Below are 24,983 nucleotides of genomic sequence, written 5' to 3'. Positions count from 1 at the left end.
GTATATTTATTCTGTATATATCTCGTATAACAAATATTTTGTTAATTATTCGAGGAATATATAATATATTATGGATCAGTCATAATATATTGTGGAGCATGCGAAAAAGTTAAAATTTGTTCTCAGACGAAACAAACAATTAATAGTTAATTACAACTGCTTATTCGGAGAAAATAGATTCACACGTGCTTACTTTTCCTGTAAGAATATATAGAATTAGAAGGAATTTAGTTTCTCTCTTTCTCTTTCTCAATTTAGTCCTAAAGATAAAAAGAATAACTTTTGATAGAGGAAAAATTTGTATCGCTTTCTGTTTCCTTTCAGAAATTCAAAGAAAAAAAATTGAATTTTTATTAAGCTTTCATAATACCTTAATGGAAATATTTAAATGAGAGGAAAAATAGAGAAAAAAGAATAAAATTAAAATATATCTATTATTGTACTTTTTTTATATATTTCATCTATGAAATAGGAATAAAAGAGGAGACAGTAAAATATAAAATATGAAGAATTTCTCATTAATTTGTTCGATTCTGAAAAATATGAAGACGAAATTTCCGCCTCAACTCCAGGGTCACACATTTTTCTTTCTTTTTGTAGATATATAATAGTCCATTTTCAAGGGAATTCCAATATGTATATTCTCGAAAGTTTATACAGATTTAAAAGTGACGCGCGGCGGGTGGCGGGCGACGGCGCCTGCGCGCCCCACGTCGGCGGGGCTGTGCTGTGTGCACAGTCGCACGGCGCATCATCGGGGCCCCAGAATGCACCGCGCGCCAGGGCATGTGCCTTCCGCCATTTTGTAGTTTGCTCGAGAGACTGTGTTGAGTTCGATTCTTCCACCTCGGTAAGGAAACACCGTCGTGCGAAACGGCCGTGTGTTGATCCGCTCGGTGCGGTGGGCCGTAGGACGCACAAGGGCGGATCGTAACGGGCGCGTCGCGTAGCCTCGCGAATTCGCGCGAGGAAACGTGTCAATCTCGTCGCCGCCTGGCCGCCTGTTTTCGCCAGCCGTCCTCGCGTACATATTTCGCTCGCACGCGATCGTGTGCGTGCATGCGTGCGTGCGTGCGTACGAGCAAGCGAGCGAACGAGCGATCGGGCGAGCAACGATCGAGCCTTAGCTGGCTTGCTGGCTAGTCGATTGGCGAGATTGAACGGACGTGATTCACGAATTCGCGAATGCGCTCGCGACGCCCCGCGCGTACGGCGATCTGAAAGCGAACAACCAAGTGTGCCTCGAGAGCTTTTAGTCGAGAAACCGATCTGCACGAGGCCGTTCGAGAGAAAGAAGGAGAAAAAGAGAGAGAGAGAGAGAACGAGCTAGTTAGCGAGTGAGCAGGCAGGCATCTCGTAACGCTAGATTCAGGGCACATGGGATCATCCGGGCCCGTCTCGAGATGAACGGTGATTTCGGTAACGACCATCCATCCCATTCATCCAACGCAACATCATCATCACCATCATCATCATCGTCGTCGTCGTCGTCGTCGTCGTCGTCGTCGTCGTCGTCGTCGTCGTCGTCGTCGATGTTACATACAATCGAATATACGAGTGTAGTTTTGTCATCGCGCCGCTTCATCCTCCTTCGTCATCGTCACCACTTCCTTATGTTGGTGTGTCTTTCCATTCCGCGTGTTAAATTCGCGCCGCGCCAACACGTTGTCATAATCGTCGTCGTCGTGATCGTCATCATCATTACCGTCATTATCGTCGTCCTCGTTGTCATTGTCATTGTCATCGTCACGTTTGTCATCGTCATCGTCGTGCTCGTCGTCGCCATCACGTCACAGCTATCACTGTCGTCCGAATAATAGTGGCTCGTCGAGGTCGTATCGTGTACCGACCGCGCTATATTTGGCCGATAACGTGCCGCGCGATTCGCAACATATTGCGCGTCCTGCCGTGCAGGGATCCTCGTCTGGCGCGCCGCGAACCGCCCCGAACGACCGTCGTCGTGGCACGCAGTCCGAGGATTTTGTTACCGAGGACCGTCGTGACCCCTTCGTGTGCGAAGCACCCTCGCGACAGTCGACGTCATTCTCGCATCTCCATCGTAATCGTCGTCCTCGCGCGATTTTCCTCCCGATCTCGCGACTTCCTCCGCTTCTCGAGTCTCGCGAAAGCTCGCATACGTCGTCCACGAGAGATCGAGTACTTGTACTTTGTCAGTGAATGTGCGGTTGCACGATGCGTCGAGTAGTGCTATGTAGACACATACGGATTCGAGTCGAATGATTCCACTGATTGTTGCATTGATTTGTTACGGAACACTATTATGTCGTTGTCATGTTTTACAAAAGTGAAGGGACTATCAATGTACAGACAGAGCATATATTACTAAGTGCAAATATATTACTGATCAAAGTACATATGTATGATACAATTAGTATTCCAAGCGGTATTAATATTCTGAGAAATATTAGATAGAATGCCTCTCTGCTGAATACAATATGAAATAGTGATATCTTATGTATTTATGTAATTTATTTATGCAAAGACAGGTCATTTTACATACAGAGTCATGATTGAGTATCGTTTAAGCGAATTGTTAAATTAGAAATATAATCATGTAAAAATAATATATATTTTATATAATATATTATATATTTTATATATAGGTTAGAAATGTCTATAGAAATGTCCTATTTGGAGTCCTGGATTTTAATTGATTTGGTTTATATATTATACAGTGATTTATAAAATTGCAGAAAGATAGGAAACTAAAAGAGTTTTGTCCTTGCTTTTATTTAAAATGAATTGTTGCTTTATAAACTACTTAATTATATTAACAAGTTTTATAAGTGCAGTAAGAAATCACATTCTTAATTGTAACATATGTATTAACTTTGATGCGGTAAGTAGAGATAAAGTATTGTCAGAATTATAAATATCATTCTATTTACAGGGTACGTTTACATGAATGGGGACATCGGGAAGCTGCCACCAGGGGCGGTCTACCCAGCCACCCCTGAACCTCTGGGTCTACAGGTTGCAGGAGCGATTGGCGGTGGAGTGCCTAATATAGACTACGGAGTCATGAACGGTGCGCCAAGTGGCAGTGAACTGATTCTCGAAGCTGGCGTTGGCAGCTTGGAACCATCTCCTCAACACGCCATAGGCATGCATGGAGGGGCTATTGGATACAGCCCAGTAGATGTTGCTGCTTTGGGCGATGCTTCTGCCGCTCCACCACCATCTGCATCAATGGCTGATCTAAATGTTCCTGGTATACCCTTGGAACAGCTCAAGCAGATGCTCTCTTCGCAACTCGAGTACTACTTCTCCAGGTAATAGAACTTTTAATATCTTGAAGCTATAAAATAATTTAACAAATATATTTGCATTCATTATAAAAAATTTTTAATATATAATTTCTCAAAAACCAATTTTTCTTCTATTGCATATACATATAATATTTTTATATTTACATAATGATTTTTTAATCATCTATGTAAAAGAAGTTATTACTAACCTAAAATCATTATAGTAACATCTGTTAGGTAAATTCTTGGTTAAATAGAAAGAAAAAGAAGAATCTATTACAAATTTAGTTAGCTTAAGGTAATCTTTCACTGATATATAAATATATATTGATGATATTAATTAAATAATATTATAATTATAAAAGCAAATTAACTTTTTAGAATTTTTTGTATACAGTTTTATTTTTTTTAAAGTAGAACAAAAGTTGGGATTAATATATAGGCATACAATCTCTTAAGTAGTAAACTTTTTATTAATCATTATGTATGATAATATCTGAGACATTTTTGTCACAAATTTTATTGCCATTGCAACTAGCATTCAAATTATATAACCATGTGCATATATAAGATTATAATGTAACAAGATGTGTGATAACGCAAAGGACAATGGTAATGCGATGACTGTTTTTTCAGAGAGAATTTAGCCAACGATACCTATTTGTTGTCACAAATGGATAATGATCAGTATGTGCCGATATGGACAGTAGCAAATTTTAATCAAGTTAAGAAGCTGACGAAAGATATCAAGCTCATAACAGAGGTGCTGAGAGAATCTCCCAATGTACAAGTGGATGAGGAAGGACAAAAAGTGAGACCCAATCACAAACGATGTATCGTGATACTTCGCGAGATACCAGATAGTACTCCATTGGAGGATGTAAAGGTATGCCAGTCGTTATTTTATAATTTTTGCCAAAAAAAAATTTAAGAGTAAACTCGATTCTACATGCTGATTTTTATTGCAGAAATTATTTTCCGGAGAGGGATGTCCGAGGCTTATTTCGTGCGAGTTTGCTCATAATAGTTCGTGGTACGTGACATTTGAATCTGACGACGATGCTCAAAAGGCCTACCGGTTTTTACGCGAGGAAGTTCGAGAATTTCAGGTAAATTATTTTATATAAGAGTTTTACATAATTACCAAATCAAAACTTATATAATTTTATCTGAATATAATTGACAAACAATATTCAAATACATGTTTTCAATGATGATACAATCAATGATACTCATAATCTATTGAGTCTATAATTGAAAATTTATAATTATATGTACTTAAATACATAAGAATTTATAATATTTTTACTTTGATTTTTGAACCTAGGGAAAGCCAATAATGGCAAGAATTAAAGCTAAACCAATGAACAGGCTACCTATACCAACGGTTGGTGTAGGTGGTATAAAGAATGGCTACAGAACTCCAGCCACTCCTACTGTTTACGATCCGAGCAGTTATACGGCTGGACAGCAACGTTTTCTCTATACTAATGGTACGACCATGCCTCAAACGACTATGCCGGCGTACGCGAATCAGCTTGTTTACGTAAGTAAACTGTTTTAAATTCGTTGTGTAATATTTTATGTGAACTTTTATAAATCAATTTAAAAATATTTCCGGTTATTTATTTTTCAGCATCAACCATTCTATGCCGCCAGTATGTTGCCTTGGGGACCAACTAGTCCCGCTTATTTCGATATGTCCACTGTTTTTCCGATGAACGGAATCACACCGCACAACACGTTTACTCGTTCAAATCCAAGATACAATAATTCTCGCCACAGGTACACTGCTTAACAATTTGCAATTTGCAATTTAATTATTTTTTTGAATATATTATATTTTACGAAGAAAAATATTTCATTGTCTAAATTCTCTTTTTTCTTTTTTGTTATATAGAAATAGACAAAGAAACGGCTCCGACCGAAGCTGCTTGATGGATCCCGCCAACCCCAGCAACAATAGTAACAACCATCACCATCATCATCACCATCATCACCACCATCATCAGCCGTCGTCCATGCCGCCGCTGAGCAATCGTAGCTCTCATCCCCCCACCGGGGGCGGTGGCAACATGTCTCTAAGCTCCACGTCCACCTATCACGCTTCGAGCCTGCCTTCCTCGAAGCCGCCCTCCTCGTCGTCCTCTTCCTACCAGTCCAGCACAAAGTTCCATTCCTCGTCGTCTGCCACATCATCCGTCGAGCACGCGAAGGGATCTTCCTCTTCCTTGTCATCCTCCGCGCTGGATCAGGATATGACAACGGTGACAGTCGAATCCTCTTCCTCCTCCATCTCCTTATCCTCGGCGCCTTCGTTTCCTCGCCACCGTACCCATCGCAGGACCAAAGATCAGGACGCGAAGGTATCTGCGGGGAATCACTCATTGCCAGCGATCAAAGAATCTTTGCCGGCAAGCGGAGGTAGCAGCAACAACAACAGCAACTGTGCCAGCGGCGGCGCCCGCAGTAGCAGTGTGCAGTTCGATCTTGAGGCGGCCGCTTTTCCGCCTTTGCCCGGTCTTGATGCCGATCACGGCAAAGTATCGACTGATATTGGTAGTGGGACTGGCACCGTCGAGTCCTCGTCGCAAAATCGATTGTCCGATGTTGTCAAGGGCACTGCTAAACTCAAGGCTGTCGTCAAGGACAAGGAAAGTGGTAATCAGCAGCAACCTTCTCAACTGCAGCAGCAGCAGCAGCAAACCGCAGCACTTCCGCAGTCAGCGATTGCGACAACTGTCGCCAGTAGGTCCGCTAGTCCTGGGGCGGAGATACAAGGAAACGCACTGGGAAATGCCGCGTCGACAAATTCTTTGGTCGCGCATGCCCTTAATCCGCCAGTCAACAACGAGAATACGTCATCGGTCGATGCTGCCACCGCCGCGCTCAGCACCGTCATCGCGCTCACTCCCCCGTCATCTCCTGATAAGTGAGTGGGATTTTTAATTATACGCTCGCTTGGTGTAACGATGTTTCGGGCAGTTGCGGAGAGTTGCGTTGGTTCGCGAATTGATTTGCTCTGGATCGAACAACAAACTGGTTGCCAATCTACATTGGAAATGTGTTATGATTTCTAGAAGAAAAGAGAGGTCCTTCGATGGATCTACACATGCGACGAAATAATGTATAATTCGTCGTGAAGTGTGGAAATGTTTTGGTCAATTTTTTTTTTTCTTTTTCTTTTTTCTTTTTTTAAGATTTTCCAACGATGTTGCCATCCTTATTTAGAACGTATGCGTACGAAGAGAGCCAAAAAATGTCGGTAGAATTTTTTTTTTTTTTTTTTAGGAATTTGTAACTATTTAGCTCTCAATTATGAAAACGAAAAAACGGCTGTTTTGTTCCAAAGTACGACGAAACTTTCCGCTCTCCCAATACAAAATATATGTACATAAATGCATATGCGCGCTATCGCGCAGAGAGAGAGAGAAAGAGAGAGAAAGTGAAGTTCTTGGTCCTTAAATAGTTAATCTTTTATAGGACCATTTTAGTTTAATTTTACATTCATAATTATTTTAGTTTTATCTCTTTTTAATCTGATTTTTTCATTTCTTGCTTCTAATAATTTTTCTTTGAGAAATATTTACGTGATTAAAAATAAAGAAAAATAAAAAAACGAGATTTCGCGCATTAAAAACAATTGAAATCGAAAAAACACTGAATTGTGTTGCTATGTGTCGTTAAATCCTTGTGTTGGGAATTACGGATTTTTTTTTTCTTTTTTTTTTTAATAAATAAGTGTGATAGATAAAGAAAGATAAATAAAGTTTCGATGTAGGTTATTCTAAAATCATGTAACTTGAAATTTTGATACGATGATAAATGATTATGAAATTACGCAAAAATTTTGCTTAATGATAAAAAGCGTTTAATATTTCGCTGAGTAAATAAGCAAACTTTTTTCGTTTACATGGTCAAAAATTGACTTTTATTGACATTGCTTTTAGTTCTGTAAATGATTATGACAGTTTTACTACTTTGCACTTTTTGCGAGAAGGATATATGTACAGTATCTTATATATATTGTTTGTATTTAATCATTAATTGATATCTGACGCATAGAAAACAGACGCGCGAATCATATGAGATCATATAATATAGATTCCATTTATATGAGAGATTCTCTCTCTCTGTTAGAGTTTTCTGGAATGCTTGTGTTGGATTTTTATATCCTTGGATCAAAGTAGACCGTTGTATCCTTGGATCTTCCAATACTCCTCATTTAATTCTCAAAATTTCTACACATCTCGAATTCTTCCATCCTGAACTATTCTTTTTGTATCTTTGGATTTTTAGACTTTTAAAAGATCTTTAGTTTTTCACTTAGAGGGATTTAATTGACATGATAGTGCAAAAAGAAAATCTAAAGATCCAAGGATACGCATTACAATGTCCAAACTTTATATACGACTCTCTTATAAAATGGGGTATCGTAATATATGCCTTGAGGAATGCCGAATTGTGTTTCATTGTTGTTATTGTGTTATTGTTGGCTGCATTATGTACTATGTTGTTCTGTAGAGAGTGATGGATACACGTTTTCTCCTTCGAACCAATCCTTCCTTTCCGGTCTGAGATATTAATCGGGCCCGATTGATCGCACGCCGTCGATCAATCCGTTACCTGGAAGGAGGAGGGAGAGATCTTTTCCTTTTTTTTTTCGTCGCAAAAATATAAAAGGTTGAAGTTTTCTTTTTTCATCGCCATAGTTAATCTCGAGTTAAAAAAACATTACTAACCGTTAATATCTTTCGAGTTATCGGAGTCTTATCCGCCTGCATTCTCGCCACTGTTTATTTTCAATAAATGCGTATATTTTATTGTGGGAAAATTATTCGCGATTAGAGAGAAAGCCAAGGATCTAAGTATAAATATGACTCGAGATTCAAGATTACGAGTATTTTAATATAGCATAGATTGTCAAGTTTTTGAAACATGGTATGATTCTTTTCGGTCATTCTCTCTAACGGAAATATTAGGACAAAGATATTTTTATCGAGATTTTTTTAGGATTTTCTCGAAAGGCTTTTGAATCTTTGAGTTATTAGATCTTTGGCGAGCCTCTCGTCTTATCGTTTATATTTAGTTAATAAATTAATTATATATACTCGCAATTATGATTTGCCATCTTTCTCTTATCGATACTCTGATACGTTCGTTATCGTGCCTTTCTGATTCTGTTTTCAGAAATCTTTTTTTTTATTCATGTGAAAGGGCTTAAATATTATCTTTTCTTAAGAATTCTATAAGCATGTTGTATAAATTCAGTATGTAAATAAGGGTTTAAGTTTGCGGTATCATTCGGATTCTTTTAGATGCTTAGTTTTTGAAAGCGCCTAAATTCTTTCATTCCTGGATCATTGAATTGCACTAGATATTTTTAACTATTCCGGATAGATTCTGCTGTCTGAGTCATTTACGTATTTGAGCCCTGGATTTAATAAATTATTTTACAATTCAGTCATTAAGTATTGAGACTTGTGTACCTTTGGCATATTTGATTGCATTCTGATTGCAGAATTCTTGGATGCTTTGGATATATTTTATTTCCTTGTATCTTGCATTTTTATTTGCAAAAATTCTTTTTTTGCAAATTATTTTTAAGAAATTTCAAAATCAAAGGATTTCAAAATTTTGAGTTTAAGGGAGAATAAATTTCTTGAAAGACAATCCCGTTTGTCTAAATCAAGTCATGTATATATGAAGTTTTCACTAACAATCCAAGGATTCGCGAAAACCTAAGGATTAAAGCATATCAATGATCGAGGAATCTAAGAACTATTTCATTCGATACGAGTGCAGCACGTTGCATACCTTCGATTGAAATTAGCATTAGATAGCTATTGCTACAGCGCACTAGAACGCTATATGTGTGTGCGGGAATGTATGCGGTATCATTTATGATAAGTCTCTTCTTTTTGCCTGTACTTTTCTTGTTGCGGCAAATAAACGATAAAAAAAGTTAAATAGGGATATATATGATAAACAATATTATTTTTCAGGATTTTTCTTTTTTTTAGTATATTACGATTATTATTTGATTATTATATTATTGCTTTATTGTCATTCTTATTATTATTATTATTATTATTATTATTATTATTATTATTATTATAAATTTTTAATATTATTAAGATACATAATTATTATTAATTATTATTGTTTGGTTTCAAGTTACTCTTAAAGGCATTTTGATGATGAAGTTTCTCTAGCTCATAATTATAACGTTACTAGTTAAGTTGTAATGCTCGTTACGTGATTTTGCAAAATAAAAATGAACAGAAGAAATGAGAAAACACTCGCGGCCTCAGCATGGCACCTGATCGACCTTTGGTAATGACTATAGTTGCATTGTCAGAGATGAATTAGAAATTAATAAACAATGTGTATACTGATGTTTGTTAATTAATCGTGTCTTGCGAAATTGCAACAATTCTTCTCTTTTGCATATTCCTCGATTGTTGCGGGTGGTTTTCGCAAAATAAATTTTTATTGTTTATTAAATCACGATTATGTATAGAGATAATACAATCATTTTTTTCTCTAACATCTTGGTCTTTAAATTCAATATTGTTCAATTTTTTGGAATAATCGAAGCGACATTTAAGTTTTTTCGTGATTTAAAACATCAATTCTTGCTTCTTGGCTTGCTGGATGGCCAAGTGAAATTCTTTTGAGTGATTCACCGGCTCGAGAATCGCCTACACGAAGTTTAGTTTCCTCATTATGCATGAACGAAGTTGATATGCGGTGCGGGATTAACAATTATTAGCGTGCGTTTAGTATGTAACGATGCACGTAATATAGTTTGTAGCTAATTAGTGCTAATTTTGATCCTTTTATTTAAAAAAAAAATTACATTTTTATATAAAAATTAATGTATTTTGTAAATTTTGTACAACCACGCACGCACACACACATGCTCTTTCGCGTCTGTCGGTGTGTCCAAAGATCTAAAGGATATAAAAATTCAAGAATTTAGCGATTTCGAAAAAGAGAAACCAGGATATCTAAAGTATTCAAAGGTAGATATTCCCGAAGATCTTTCCAAATATTTCATCCTCGTATTCTCGAGGGCAAGACGATGTTGAAAGATATACGGAAATATCTATTCCTGAGGATTTAAAGTCCGACAGGATATCTAAAAGGATATCTCGTAGAGACGCTCAGAATAATTACAATAAGCATGTGTTTAGCCCTTTATTACTGACAATGCACATGCCGCTGACAGATCTATAAAGACTGATGACTCGAACATGATGAACGGTGTGGACGACGCTGTAGTCGCAAACGCGCACCTGGCGACGGGGGCGATAACGACGGCTACAACGACGACGGCAGCAGCGGCAGCAGCGACGACGGACGATGCTGAGCTGATGTCCAGGTGCGATTGCAACAACGTCGTCGTTGTCCCTCCTCCTACTGCCTCACAGAGCTCTCAATCGCAGACTGGACTGGCCTCTGCCTTCCCTATAGTAAGTATCACGTTGTTCCCGAAGAAACGAACAGTCTATCGTTCGTTCATTCTTTTGAACATTTAAGAATTTCAAGATATTTAATCTTTAAGAATATCAATGTGCTGGAGCATCTAAGAATTTAAAATTTAAGGAAATGCCAAATATATGTGAAAATGGGTAGAAAGTAAATGAAGATTAAAAGATTCTGATAATACATACATTATTATATCTAAAAGTCTATGCAAATGTATAAGTATTCGATGAGAGCTATTTGTAAAATTTTCAAAGTACAAATAGTAATTATTGGATGCTTATAGGCGTAACATTTCTATAATATGATAAATATATTAAATATTCTCTTACACTATATTCAGATAATGATCAGATATTCTTAAATTCCGCAATCTAATAAATATTTTATTCACGACAGGATCTTACGAGGCCAAGCTATGCCCAAGTAGCGCAACATTGCCGCGAGCTACCTTGTACAAAACACAAAACAGACGAGAGGGACAGGAATGTTTAAAAGCTCTGCACACGTGAGTATTCAGACAATTTTAATATAAACTTCTCTCTTTTAAAGAAGCTATGTACACGGAATAAAAAAAATGCTGAAAAGTTTAATATTATAACTATACATTAAAAAAGAAAAGATCGATTGCATAAAATTGTAAAAGAATTTTTCAAGAACATAAAATAGAATAGTCAAATTAAAGGCTGGCATATCTTGCCGAAATGTCAAACTTTTCAGTAGACGTCCTTGTATATAACTGTCTTTTTACTATGTAAATTCTTTTATTGCTGTCGCGTATTCTCAGAACGTTAAAGCATGATCTGGATCCTCGGATTTTCGAAAATCCTTCCCAGGCATTCACAGATATCTTCTGAACCCCATCGCGATCTATCTATGAACTGATCCTCGAATCGATGTAAGACAATCGGCCGAAAGCGAAAATATCGTTTCTTCATTAAAAAGAAAATTGATCCATCTACAAGAGCATGTATCTTCTGTTCCCTTATGTACCGTGAAGGTGACGGAAGAGAGGAAAACACACCTAAACGGCGAAAGCGGCTTAGATATAGCGAAGCAAGACGCCAAATCTATGGATTACTACCACACCCGCGACAACGGGGTAAATAAATGATATTTAGCTGCGCTACGATGTCATCGCCATTTTTTCGGGGTCGGGATCGGATCGAGAATCAGGATATCGGAGCTCGACACTGCTTTCACTTACCTATCTACTTATCTATCCTCTCCCCCCCGACACATCTCCCTCTCGGATCGACGCCGTCACGTGCTGCAGGCGCGTGAGGAAGAGAGAACTTTTTACATTGTACAGTGACGTCTCGCCTATGATCAACGATCGATCGATCGACGAATCGATCAAGAAAGAATGAGAGAAAGAGAGAGAGAGAGAGAGAAATAGTGTGTGTGAACGTGTGTGAGACTCGCCGCGCGCTATTATAGCGGCGCATTCGCAGGCGCTACTATTATACAGGGTGATCGGAGAGTCCCGGGACAAGTTTGTCGCCGCGGTTTGATGATGTTGATTGGATTTATCGATATTTGCAAGTTGGCATGATTGTTTTTTATTTGCTTATTGCAATTTGCAAGATGCAATTGATTTGATTATAATTTATTTCTGACTGTAGGATGCGAGACGATTTTAAGGAATTTTGAAGATCTAAGCGTTAATTAAGATTTAGAAATCTGAGATTAGACATCCGCGTTAAGCAAATGGGGGATAAAAATGTTTGGTGATTAAAGTCAGGAGAACGGGGGCTACGTGCCATGTCTCGCCAGCGAGAAATGCTGGACTGACAAAAAGAACTTTGTAATAAGAGCCCGATGAGGCAACTATCTTTCAAGATTGAAAAATCTAAGAAAATTGAAAGCTTGAGATTTTACAGAAGTGTAAATTTAAGAAGTTTAATGAATGAAAAAAAAAATGATGATTTAAACATTTATCAATTTATAAACCTTTACGAGTTTCGGATAGACGGAAGTTTTGAATGTATATCTAAGATTTAGTTTTAAGACTTCGTTAGTAATTGATAAGTTAAGGATTCTTAATTAATAACGAGTATATATACATATAGAGAGATATCTAAAAAAAAGAAACTTATGAGTCTAAAGAATTTAATAAACGACATATATATATATATACACAATTGAAATGTGGTTTGGAAAACGTGCAGGGGCGTATTGTAAAACGAAATATTCGTTTAAATGCCAAATTTTTCTCTCAACAACAACCGTATGGCTGTGCGGCTTCCCGATCACCCAGTACATTTGTGTGAGAGAAGAGTATTGTTATATATCGCTTTTGGTTCTGTGATTGAGGTACATATTTGTTAGCTTGTATAAAAACGCGTTAAAAGAAATAAGATACATTAATTTTTAAAGAATCCCTTCCCCCGCCCCTCCTTCGCGCGCGCAGGGCCGTAATATTATAATCAGAAAGAAAACATGTCTATATAGATATATGTATATATGTATATGTATATGTATATATATATATATATATATATATATATATATATATATATATATTTGTGCCAAACATACATATATTGCTTGACGAAATCTCCCGATATGCAACGAATTGGACGCCGAAGTCAGTACCGAGTAGAAATTCTCGCCAAGTAGAAAGCACGGTGGAAAAAAAATCTCTTCAAAAAAAATTCTCTCTTCCACGCCCCTAATTCTTTTGTGAAAAAAAATTATAAGAAGAAAACGAAGAGATCGTATTTCACGAAACTATGATTTTATATGCGAGATGATTTATAGATGATTTAAGGGATGATAGTAAATGATAACGAAAGATAATAATAATGATAAGGAGGAGGTGAGGGAGGAGGACGGTCGAGAAGTATACATAAATTCGTATTTTATGCGAATAACGCACGTAGGAAATTGTTGGAAAGGAAATTAGTGGTGATATCGAATTTGCAAAACTAAAGGATAAAAATCGAATTCATAATTGAGGAATGATCTTGGAAAATATAAATTTTGCAAACAAAATCATTTTTTTAAATCTTAATAATTTGTATTGAAAAAAAATGTAATTATAATTATAATGCACAAGGCAATAAAGTTTCTATTATGTAATGAAAAACTTATCTAGTAAAAAAGAATTTAAAAAATTGAAATAAAATTCTATACAAAAACGTATATTATATTGTAATATGTTTAAAGTCTCCCGAGATACGCAACCGAAAGTGAATATTTCACGGAATTTAGCATAAATCTACTCTCATTCATATACTCGGTTTGCTCGAAAAATCTTTATTTGTGAATCATTCCTCAATTAGCGAAGTCCATTTTAGATATTCTAATGTTTGAATTGTTTACGCTCGATATTTTCGAATTCTTCAATTCGGCTCTTCGGGAGTTTCGAGATTTTTCGGAAGATCTGCCTGAAAATTTTCCAAGTTTTGCATTTCGAGTTAAATTACACGGTTACCCATCGCGAAATTTTTCACAATTTTATCTTGATTCCGGTGTTTTCTTGTCTATTCCGATAAAACATCTTTTAGACTTGTGCGTTGTTTCAGGAAGTGATTCGTATAGTCCGTGTTTAATTTTTTTTTCTTATTTTTTTATTGCGATTCTCAATCTCCTAATTTTTTACCCAGACAACGCAAATCTCTATTCTAATTTTTGGACATTGTTTCCGGGAAATGGACAAATCCATTCCTTATTTTTTGAGCTCCCATCATGATTTCATTCCCATTTTCTTAATTTTATTCAGTCCAGCCAGTGATTCTTCTTTACTCTTCCGCCGTCTCATTCGTAGCAGTTGCTCCAACGCCCCACGAATGAGCGTTGTTCATCATGATGATCAATTCCGTCGATTCCGGAGACCATCAGGAGCATCGCGCGGCCACTTCCGGTTTTGCGTCAAACTTAATTCCCTTTTCTTTAACTAAGCTCCCATTTATACTCTTCGCCGCGATCAGATCTTATTCTTTCTACTTGACCTAATTATGAGGTTGAGACATTTAAGAATTTTAGGATCACGCTTCTACTATCGGCAAGGAGAGAGAATGAAAAAAGAAAAAAAGGATGTGCGCGAGAGAACATATTAATTCGGAGTAGCTAGTGTTGCGAGAATCGGGATGACTAATTGAGCACGCATTTAAGTGCCTCAAAGTATGCTGTATATTATTGATTATCGATTACCATAATTATAATATTAATTAGTACTATTGATTGCTCTATTATATATTATTATCTCATCATTATTTTATTATTATTATTATTATAAGCAGGAGCTTTTGGCTTTAGGTGTTATGATGATGCAAATGTACCTACACATACACAAATACATATACACTGTATTGAGAGCAAATAAAACGAAAAAAGTATGAAAGAGAGAGAGAGAGAGAGAGAAAAAAAAAAGATTGTTGCTCATAGGAAATCGATTCTTCGTCTTTTTTTGTTTTCATATATTTTTTATTACATTTACGAATGCGATGGAAAAGATAAGAAAAGAAAGACGAGAAATCGATATCTTGCGAATAATGTGTCAATGTGTATACTATTATATTTTGAACTTATGATGCTGCCGTTTCATTTATCTATTGATACATACATATAGGGCGTTTCAAAATAGGGTTGTCTATTTCTGTTAATATATTGAGTTGAATAAATTAAATAAACGACATGTCGGACAAATAGACTCTCGGAGAATCGTATATTGCGCTGAAAAGACTTTCCTTCTGGATTCTTGCGATTTTTCATGGAATCAGCGAACTTGATTCTGTACATTGGACATCTTGAATATTGAGATTAACTTTCTTCAGAATTTTTTTGTAATTTTTATTTTTAAATGTTAAAATACTCAAGTTTTATCTTAAAAAATTGAGGAGCAATTCACAAACGATGATTGTTAAAGAGCTAAGAGAAATCCTAACATTTTCCACTTTTGTAATAGAATGTAATGTATAAGAATTGTAAAATTCTTGATTTAATAATTCCAACATGATTTAATAATTCCAACATGAGAATCGCACAAGAAATGTTCCTAAATCGTAAGGAACCAAGGAAGATGCCGGGAAAATAGTTTGCGTTTGATTCTCTGAAAATGACATATTTGACATTATAATTCTCGTCCATTGCGTTTCTCTGCGAGAGAAATATCCCAATTAGTTTCCGATGAAGCTTTCCCGTACATCCGAAACAAATACAACGGATGTGTTCGGGATGCCGGAAGATGATCGATCGTCGATCGAATCGGAAGCGCCGGATTTAGGACGATGTAGATCTTTTCAACTCGCATGCGGTGCTCCAGAGGCGAGTCCTACAGCGCGTTTCATTAATAATATAATGTACGAGGCGTTACATATACACACACGCACACACAGATCTATATATACATATATATATATATATATTTTTTTTTTATGAACCGCGCGCAGTTCTCTCTTCGAGACGCGCGGTTTCGCATCGCCGCCGCTCTCCAACGATGTAGTAAAAATATTCAATGTATATATATTATATACGCGTATGTATACTACTATACACATACACACATACATACACACACACACACACACACACACATATATATATACACACGCGGGATAGGCTAAGTATTAATTATAGTACATACGTTGATGTACGTGTGCGTAATGTAATTCGCGATTCTACGATTCGCGATTCTATATTGCGATTTGTAACTCTCGTATCGCGGATTCATAAGAAAAAAAAAATAAGAAAAAAAGAAAAACAAGCGATTCACGTAATCGCGCGCCTTGTCACATATACGCAAGCGACTCTTAACAATTCATCAAACGACCCCCTCCCCTCTTCCCCCCGCTCTTCTTTTCTTTGTTAGATTTTCTTTTCTTGGATTAACACTTGGGTTCTTTGGTGTTCCTTTTTTCGTTTATCCTCTTCACTCGCAACTCGTTTGTTGTTTTTTAATTGCACACACGTGGAAGTCAAAAGTGCGGTGTAATTGTAGTCTGTTAACGAAAATTAGGCGGAGGGATCTATTAACGCTGTAGATACTAATCGTGAGAGAAAAATAGATGATGCGGCGGATAAAAAGTGAGATATTGGTTCGCATGATTAACGGCGTTGTTTTTTTTTAGTGATTCTAGGAGAGTTAGAATATAGGAAAAAAGGGAAGGAGAATTAGTAAGATATTGCGAAAGTACTTTGCTCGTTAATTTAATAAGCGTATTACGGCTAATCGAGTGCTATTTATGTGATTTTTATAGATCCACGCCGATCAATTTTGGTTCTATAGTAGACTGAGCTTTTAGATCCCCTTTCCCTTCCCTCAGGTCGTTGCCCGAGATCGGATACTTTTAGGTAACGTTCGAAAATTTTTGATAATCAATGTCGCATAAAATAATGAGGGTTTTTCAAAGATTGCACCGCGTGAGAGTAATGTGAAATAAAACTCGACGAAAACTCCGATCTCGCGTAATTGTCCGTTGCGATCGAGAGTACGTCGCGGTGGATTCTCTCTGGCGATATTGTGTCGATTAATTAACCGAAAATAAAGAACACACACAATAGCAACATTTCGTTAACGCATCAGGATAAGCTGTGATTATATAAAAGAAAAAGAAAACAGAGAACCGAGCAAGAAAGCAGGACGCAACAGGATGTGTATTCCTAGAAAGTCTGATTTTGTAAACTACTTCTACGAGGAAAACACTTGTGTATTATATATATATGATATGCGATATATATGATATGATATACGATATGATCTATGACGTTTGTTTATTACTATGTAAAGTAACAGATTTCGAAATTAAACATTAATTACTGTTAATCACTGTCTTGAATCTCCTATTTTAATGCGAACTGTTACAGGTATTGTCGGAAAGATTAACGGAAAAATTTGCTGGAATGGTCACGAACGTGCACAGATTTTTGAATTTTATAGAAAACGTGAAAAAGTTCACATACTTTTCCTTTACTCTTTAGAATCTCTCACATCTATATCGTTAATATTTAAACAAAATAATTTACATGTTTAACTTACAGTTAGTGTGATAAAAAAATAAGTTAACATTTATTAAAACAATATTATACAGTTACTTCTAACAACAACCTTATGATTTCTCTTGCGAGTTGCGAGTTAGTAAACGTTTGGCAAAACACTCGCGAATAAATTTAATATCAGATTTTCTCACAATTGTTACTGCTATGAGATGAGGAGTTTATTTCTTGCGGAAAATATTCGGCATGCTAGGCGATACAGTTTTCTGTTGAAAAATTTTGCTCATCCTTTGTCGCATATCCTCGACGCCCTGGCCCATGTTCATTGTCGCCATAGATAGGGAGAGTCCAGAACTTGTCGAGAGTGTCCTAAAGCGAAAATAATATTTGCAAAGATTTAAATATTTTTCTTTACTTAATATAAAGAAAATATCTAGCATATAATGTTCTCAAAAAAGTATACAAGAATTTTTACAAAGAGAAAATTCTTTATAAGAGCAAGAATTTATAAATCCTAGATCTTATTGAATCATTTGTTACAACTGTAGACTATAATTATAATAAAATATAATTTCTCTTATTATTTTTTTATATACTATAAATATTTAGAGATATTTGATCTATGATACAAAATTATTTTTATGTACAATACCTGTCTATTGGTTTTGACAAGTCTTGTTTAGATTCCGCTTCCCTGAGCAACGAGCGTACCGCATCTTTTTGCTGAGGTAGGCATTGATTCACCAGTATCTCGAGATGTCTCAGTCCGGGTAGCACTATTCCGGAAACGCATTGACTACTTAAGGGACAATAAACCAGCACCGAGTACGCTTCCACCAGTGCGTTTACTAGTTCAATCTTGCGGCTGTGTTGAAGCGTGAATGAAGCAATCGTTGATAATTGCGTCGCTATTACTGCAATTGATAATACGATAATACGTATAACATGGAATAATACTAATAAATAAAAATAATGCATATAGAAAGATGTAAGAACATTAATTAATAATTTTTTATCAAATTAAGGATTACAAAAATTCCGCCATTCACTGCATATTCAAAAGAAAATATTTGTTTTTCGGATTATAAATAGAAAGAGGTAGATATTATAGAATGACTTACTGTCCTCTATATAATTTTGCGGACAAGTGGGAGCGATAAACGCAAATGTGGACACTAATGAAGTCGCCAGAGCTTGTGAGAGTTCTTGAGGATCTTTTGCGATTGTTTCCAATGTTAATCGAGCTTTATCGCGTGCTTCCCTCACCTTGCACTCCGTTATTATACGACCTAATGAGGATATTGCGGCACATCGTACGTCACTGAAAATATTTATTTCATTACTTCACAGAGTATGGAAAGAATAAAAAATATATATATCACAAAAAAGAGATTAATTATTTTATATATGAACGCGCGTGTACAATGTTTGAATATTGTTAAATAAATAGACACACAAAAGTTTGTAATTTACAAATATTCAAGAAAAGATAATGTTTTAGAAGCGGATAAGATTTTAAGAAATTAATAATGCTAAACAGCCGAGAACTTGAGATACATGCATGCATAGGTAGAGAAGAGTCTCTCACACTTCAGGATCGCTGGCGAGCGTTACGATGGCTGGCACGATCTTGGCGTTTGCCAACCAATCCGAGACGTGTGCGATAGCGGAACCGAATAATGTTGCCGTTGCACATCTTACAGTTGACCTCTGATGCACCACACCTGCAAACAAGAAATTATACGAGTTTGATCTACGATTCAGAAATATCTTTCGTAGATTATAATAAAAATATATATATTTCTTTAATTTTAAGAAATCAAGATGCTATATGTGTGTATATATTTATCTTTAACTTCATTAAAAAAATTTTAAGAAATATATTTTAATAATAATTAAAATAATTGTGTGTAGCTTGATAATAAAAAAAAAGTATTTTTTAAATTTCTTATAATTATATTTTTTTTTAGTTTTTATATTACTTGAGTATTATTTCTTCTATAAGCTAATAATATGAAAGCTAGTAATATGAAAAAAGATATCTGATACGAACCATCCCATAAACTAGCAAGTATATATTCTTGTATTTGTTCTCGAGTATATAGTATGTTTGCAGCGATTTGAAGCCAAGATATGCTTGTGCCGCTCATAGATAAAACCACAAGGAACTGTTTGAAGTAATTTGCAAACTCTGTAGGATCGAGAGTGCTCAGGATCATCAAGTAACTAGGGATCAATGTGAGACTCATATTCTTCTTATCTGTCGATAGTGTTGTCAATTGCTTTTCGAGTTCTGTTACTTCTGGGAAAAATACTATCTGTATCTGAAATAGTATTTATTTATAAATTTATCTTCTAAATATGTCAATATATAATATATTAATCAAAAATTTAGGAAATTAAATATCTTTATAAAAAAAATATTCAAGAACTGTGAAATTTTAAAATCTAACAAGATCTTTCAACAATTTTTGTCTAGATATAGAATCTTATATTTACTCTGGATTGTGTGACATGTTTCCCAAAGCCCACGCACAATGAGTGAATGTACATAAGAAGTGCCTTCAAAACGTTTTCGTGTACAGCATCCACAGATTTCACCATTTCCAAAATATCAAATACTCTGCAAAAAGGTATACAAATATTCCCTGAGATTAATATCTCTCTTGAAATGTGAATAATCAAACTCGTTCAAAAACTTGTATTCAAAGTTTATTATTTATTATCGCAAAATTTATTTTAATACTGTTCATAAAAAATGATTGGGTAATATTGTCAAAACTACTATATGTTGTCAAAATTGCATTTTTATATGAGATCTTTTTCATTATTATTTCATAATAATGAAGTAACAATATTCACGTACAGTTTTTTCGTAAACCATTCCAATTCTGGCCAGGATGTATCCTCCCAGGATTTGGAAAAGAAGGTATTGAGGAGAACACCGACGTCTATGGAATCCTCGTAGAATATCCTCGGATCGATGATATTGGAGTGACACAAGACCAGAAATTCCTCGGCTGCACCACAAAGTTTCTAGAAAACTTTTGTGCTTTTGTTTTTGTGCGAGTTTATAAGGTTTATGCAAAATCTCTAACACGATTTTCTCGACGCTAAGATTTCTCGGATTTTTGAATCTCTTTAAATCTTAAAATCCTAGAAGTTTCTCCATTTTCCATTTCAATATTTAACTTAAATTTTCTAATATTTTATTCAAATCAATTTAAAATTTCTAAATCTTCCATTTTTATTTTTACATAATCTTCAAATTATTAAATTTTTAACTCTTAAATTTTCAAATGTGACAGATTTTCATACCAAGATCTTATATTTATATTCTATATAATAATTTAAATATAGATTTTTACATATTTATGGATTCTTATTCATTTCCTTTAACAACTCACACAAATCCGGCGACGTTCCATCTTCGACGCAAGCTCGCACTACGTTGGTATCAGCGACGCATAGGACTGTATACGGCAAGAGACATTGTAGGATACCGATCGACGGCACCAACTTTTCCTCGTCGACGTAGTCTTTATTCGGTGAAGACTGGGAATGTGTTGGCTTCAACTGATTTTTCACTTTCGAAATTATACGCGGCAGCAAATTTACATGCAACCTCTTCAAAGATAATGCCCATTGTGCCAGAACCGGTAACAATACTGATGATGCCGTTTCAACGACCATCGATGAAGTATCGTGAAGCGCCGTTAAGGCAAGTTCCTCACACTATAATGTATTTCAATTTATATGTACTGATAGGTCTATAATATATGAATGTATATATTATATCTTTATGATAATAGTAAATATGAAAATAATATAAAAATATATTAAAATGAAATAATACCTACCTGGAAATATTTGTCAGGATCATCCATTAAAGCTATAAGTAGTGCAAGGGTTTTCACAACACTAGTTCGAACAATAGGATCCTTATCTTCCAGTAACATCTGTTGCAACATTGACAGCATCAACGAATTTCTGATGGAAGCCGATGTGTAGGATGCCAGCACAGAGCAACATTCAACGGCTAATAATCTTCTTTCGGGATACTTATGTTGACTCTGCTCCCAACAGATTGTTAAAATTTCTTCGCTTTCCAATGGCTCCTCCACAAGTTTTGCCATTATGGCTAGGCCTAATATTATAAAAAATGAAGAGAAATTTGTTCGGCGATAGTTGTTTTCAATAATCAGAATTTTAAATTTCTAAATCATGTAAATGTGTGAAACATACATATATATATATACATATATACATATATACATATTATACATATATATACATATATATATATATATATATATATATATATATATATATATATATATATATATATATATATTAACATGTATATATATTACACGTAAATATATATTATCTTTTTCCTCTAATAATTATAAATATTATGTGATTTACATAAATTTAGTGATCTAAATCATTAAATTATATATTGAATATTTTATTCTAACCAGCCAATATCATTTGTCGCTCGTCCTCTTGTGGTCTCTTCTTCAAATTAAACAATAGCTGCAGCAACTTTTCTCTCTCATTGGAATTGGAATGTAAATGAATTGCACTGAGAATTAAAGGAATGATTTCCTCGCGTTTGTTAAGGATGATATTGGGTACTACACGTGGCAAAATATACGTCAGAATCTCGACTAATGTATCTCGCGTGACTCCGCGCTTTAATGATTCCTCCATCGAAGACATTATTGATCCCGAAACATTCGCCAAGCAATGCGTCGCTACTTCTAATTTGAACTTTATCGGCAAATCTCTGTAACATATATGATTATATATTATTACATATTATTTGATATTTAGAAATCTATAAGTAATGAAATTTTCATATATCATGAAATAATTATTTTGTAAAAAATACAGTTTATTTTATTTTTCAGCTCTTGTTTATCTAATTAACTTATTTATTTTTAATTGTTCAACTCGATAAAAATCTTACATTGTTAAAATTAAATATGCATAATAAAATAACTAACCTTGAGGATGCAGTTGGTAAGACAGAAGATTTCTCTGTAATATTTACTTTAGGTAACTGCAATCTAGTCCATTCTTTATCTCCCGGATCTGTTTCATCTAGACTAACTACTGCAGAAGCACTATCATCTTCTTCCGGTTCTTGAGTGGTGATTGACATATCTCTTGGTAATGATTCAAGCAGTTCAAATTTATCAGGAGTTGTCGAGCTGGAATTGATGGTACGGATAGTTCCATAACTACCTGACTGTAAATAAAACAAAAATTTATTTGTGATATATAATGCATATAGTTTAATAAAATTATTAAATTTTAATTTTAGAATTTTTTAGAATTTAAAATTTTTACAATAATTACAAAATTATTTTATACATACAGAAAAAAATTGTCTTTATTTACAATAATTGACTCACTTTTACTGGATTTTCTATAACATTCTCCTTGGTTGATGAAATAATTTCTTGAAGAATAGTTTTCTCTTGTTCCAACACTGTAATTTGCTGCTGTAACCTTTCAATCTGTTCTACCTATAAAGAATATGTAATACATTCTTAAAATTTAAACAACCATGGTTATATTTTAGCTTTTGAAACTTTATAGAAGCTCTGCAATTACTCATAGTAACAAACCATTTCCTGAGATTCATCTTTTTGCTCCTCCACCTCTTCAACAACAAAGTCTGTTTGTACGGCAACACTGACAGATGGAGATTTGTCATATCCATTGGCTCTCATGTGATCCCGATATATTTGCAATAATTTTGTGGGTTTTGGTATATCTAATCCAACATCTTGCCAATCCTCAAAATCTTGATCCTCGCACTCATCACTAAAAGTAATTGAAGTGAGCTTATAAGATCTTGCCAGCAAGTATTCATTAATCAGAAAGTTCAGTGCTCGCTGCTCATGTGGTTTTATGGGCAGTTCAATAGTGAAATTCTTTTCCGAGCTCTTGTCTGGTGTCTTCAATGTACCTTCGGATTCTGAAATTTTTAATTGCAATGTATTATTCATTAAATATTATATGATATCTCATTATACAAATCAATATAGAAGGATGATATAACAAAAACATACCTGTTACTACAGTTAGATTAGCACGCAGTGCAGAAATATTTTCTCTAGCCTTGCGCAGTTCAAATTCCAAAATAGCAACTCTTTCATCAACACCAGCTCCATCTTCTGAATATCGTGTCATGTCCAAAGAATCCAAAGTTGCCTGACTAGAAGATCTGGCTAATATGTAATGTTTCATTTAGTTAATTATCACCATCAATAATTAATGAGATTTAATAATTCAGATCAACTCTTAAGATATATGAATTTTAGAATGTTTTTCTTAAAAAAATTCTTTAAATGAATCCAATTCTTTAGTTCTCTCTTTGTTTTGTAAATATTTGATGTACAAATTAAATAAATATATTTGTATTGTCTTAAAAAAAAACTATTTGCAAAATCTATGCCTTTTACAAGACTAATCAGATACATACGCATCGGTGTATATGGTTCTGGTTTGATATTGGAATTTTCGAAATTGTTTGGATTTGAAAAGAACTCTCTAAGGATAGGTAATTCCTTGCCAGCTTCGCATAATTCAGCATGTAACTCTAAAGCTGTTAAAAGAAGCTTCTCGTTGAGAAGCTTCGTAGCCATCTCCTCGTAGGATATTGACATCCTTGGAGCCATATATACTGAAATAACAATGGATATGAAAAGATCTATTCAAGAAAACATATGGTGTGGAAATTGCTAGTTACTTTTTAGTTGGAAATAGTTTTACAACACAAAATACGTTAGCTATTAACACTAATTATATTTATATTGTGTAATTGTACACGCTACAAAGTTAAGTAATCAAGAAGATAACCTTTGTTGTTCATTGACAATGGCTCTTTTATTTCTTCGATAGAACTCGCCATAGTGTTAACGTGCTCAGATATTTCTAAGAAATGACATTTCCACGTAAGACAACGTTAAATTGTCTTGTGTACGCTCTGACACATCAAACGCACAATACATATGCAATAAAAAAAGGATTATTTATAAGAAATCCAATGACAACTCATCTGACATCGGGGGATTGCGTGATTTAGATGGGAAAATCGACTGTAAAAATCTGTTTCTCGTCTACATAGAAATATTCCTAGATTTAAATTCCACCAATCGTTGTTGTATTCAATGAGCATGCGCATCTAGATATTAACGGTAAATTTCCCTATTCAATTCAATAAATTGAGGAAATCTTCTTTTGACGATTATTTTAGCTGCTTTAGAA

The 24,983-nt window shown here is 35.0% G+C and overlaps 2 protein-coding genes across 11 annotated transcripts; one reads left to right on the top strand and one right to left on the bottom strand.

Moving 5' to 3' along the window:
• Window positions 1-726: 726 nt before the first annotated feature.
• On the top strand, window positions 727-17,529 carry LOC126854331 (la-related protein Larp4B). Of its 8 annotated transcripts, none has more exons than XR_007688100.1 (11): window positions 871-1,419; window positions 2,912-3,293; window positions 3,906-4,155; window positions 4,238-4,378; window positions 4,597-4,815; window positions 4,906-5,054; window positions 5,170-6,201; window positions 10,504-10,747; window positions 11,160-11,268; window positions 11,597-11,658; window positions 11,761-17,529. XR_007688100.1 is itself a non-coding variant. In XM_050600915.1 (10 exons), the coding sequence occupies exons 2-9, from the start codon at window positions 2,923-2,925 to the stop codon at window positions 11,253-11,255; spliced, it is 2,502 nt and encodes an 833-aa protein (XP_050456872.1). In that variant the 5' UTR covers window positions 727-850; window positions 2,912-2,922; the 3' UTR covers window positions 11,256-11,268; window positions 11,761-17,529. The 8 variants fall into 8 exon arrangements, 6 of the variants coding, with proteins under 6 accessions (XP_050456872.1, XP_050456873.1, XP_050456871.1 ...); XR_007688099.1 differs by having other exon boundaries at window positions 11,548-11,658; XM_050600915.1 differs by lacking the exons at window positions 871-1,419; window positions 11,597-11,658 and adding an exon at window positions 727-850.
• Window positions 10,780-24,809, bottom strand: LOC126854324 (RAB11-binding protein RELCH homolog). Of its 3 annotated transcripts, XM_050600897.1 has the most exons (17): window positions 24,576-24,801; window positions 24,199-24,399; window positions 23,786-23,944; window positions 23,339-23,691; window positions 23,123-23,236; window positions 22,712-22,956; window positions 22,181-22,491; window positions 21,560-21,846; window positions 21,107-21,434; window positions 20,566-20,719; window positions 20,199-20,322; window positions 19,753-20,023; window positions 19,288-19,423; window positions 18,821-19,020; window positions 18,352-18,613; window positions 17,894-18,068; window positions 10,780-10,798 (listed from the first exon to the last, which is right to left on the bottom strand). In XM_050600897.1, the coding sequence occupies exons 1-16, from the start codon at window positions 24,625-24,627 to the stop codon at window positions 17,921-17,923; spliced, it is 3,345 nt and encodes a 1,114-aa protein (XP_050456854.1). In that variant the 5' UTR covers window positions 24,628-24,801; the 3' UTR covers window positions 10,780-10,798; window positions 17,894-17,920. The 3 variants fall into 3 exon arrangements, with proteins under 3 accessions (XP_050456854.1, XP_050456853.1, XP_050456855.1); XM_050600896.1 differs by lacking the exon at window positions 10,780-10,798 and having other exon boundaries at window positions 16,821-18,068; window positions 24,576-24,800; XM_050600898.1 differs by lacking the exons at window positions 10,780-10,798; window positions 17,894-18,068; window positions 18,352-18,613 and having other exon boundaries at window positions 18,912-19,020; window positions 19,261-19,423; window positions 24,576-24,809.
• Between the last annotated feature and the right edge of the window lie 174 nt (window positions 24,810-24,983).

The sequence above is a fragment of the Cataglyphis hispanica genome, chromosome 14 (assembly GCF_021464435.1).
Source record: "Cataglyphis hispanica isolate Lineage 1 chromosome 14, ULB_Chis1_1.0, whole genome shotgun sequence".
Taxonomy (NCBI): domain Eukaryota; kingdom Metazoa; phylum Arthropoda; class Insecta; order Hymenoptera; family Formicidae; genus Cataglyphis; species Cataglyphis hispanica.
The sequence above is the reverse complement of the archived record's forward strand: the minus strand, read 5'-3'. Positions and strand labels throughout refer to the sequence as shown.

What these genes read in the sequence shown, in the direction of transcription:
- LOC126854331 (XM_050600913.1), top strand. An exon ending in TACAATAATTCTCGCCACAG is followed by an intron (nt 5,055 to 5,169) that starts GTACACTGCTTA and finishes TTTGTTATATAG; the next exon opens with AAATAGACAAAGAAACGGCT. An exon ending in CCCCCGTCATCTCCTGATAA is followed by an intron (nt 6,202 to 10,503) that starts GTGAGTGGGATT and finishes TGCCGCTGACAG; the next exon opens with ATCTATAAAGACTGATGACT.
- LOC126854324 (XM_050600897.1), bottom strand. Translation starts at nt 24,627, where the DNA reads ATGGCGAGTTCTATCGAAGAAATAAAAGAGCCATTGTCAATGAACAAC. An exon ending in GAATGGTTTACGAAAAAACT is followed by an intron (nt 20,323 to 20,565) that starts GTACGTGAATAT and finishes ACCTTTTTGCAG; the next exon opens with AGTATTTGATATTTTGGAAA. An exon ending in CTCGCCAGCGATCCTGAAGT is followed by an intron (nt 19,021 to 19,287) that starts GTGAGAGACTCT and finishes AAATATTTTCAG; the next exon opens with TGACGTACGATGTGCCGCAA.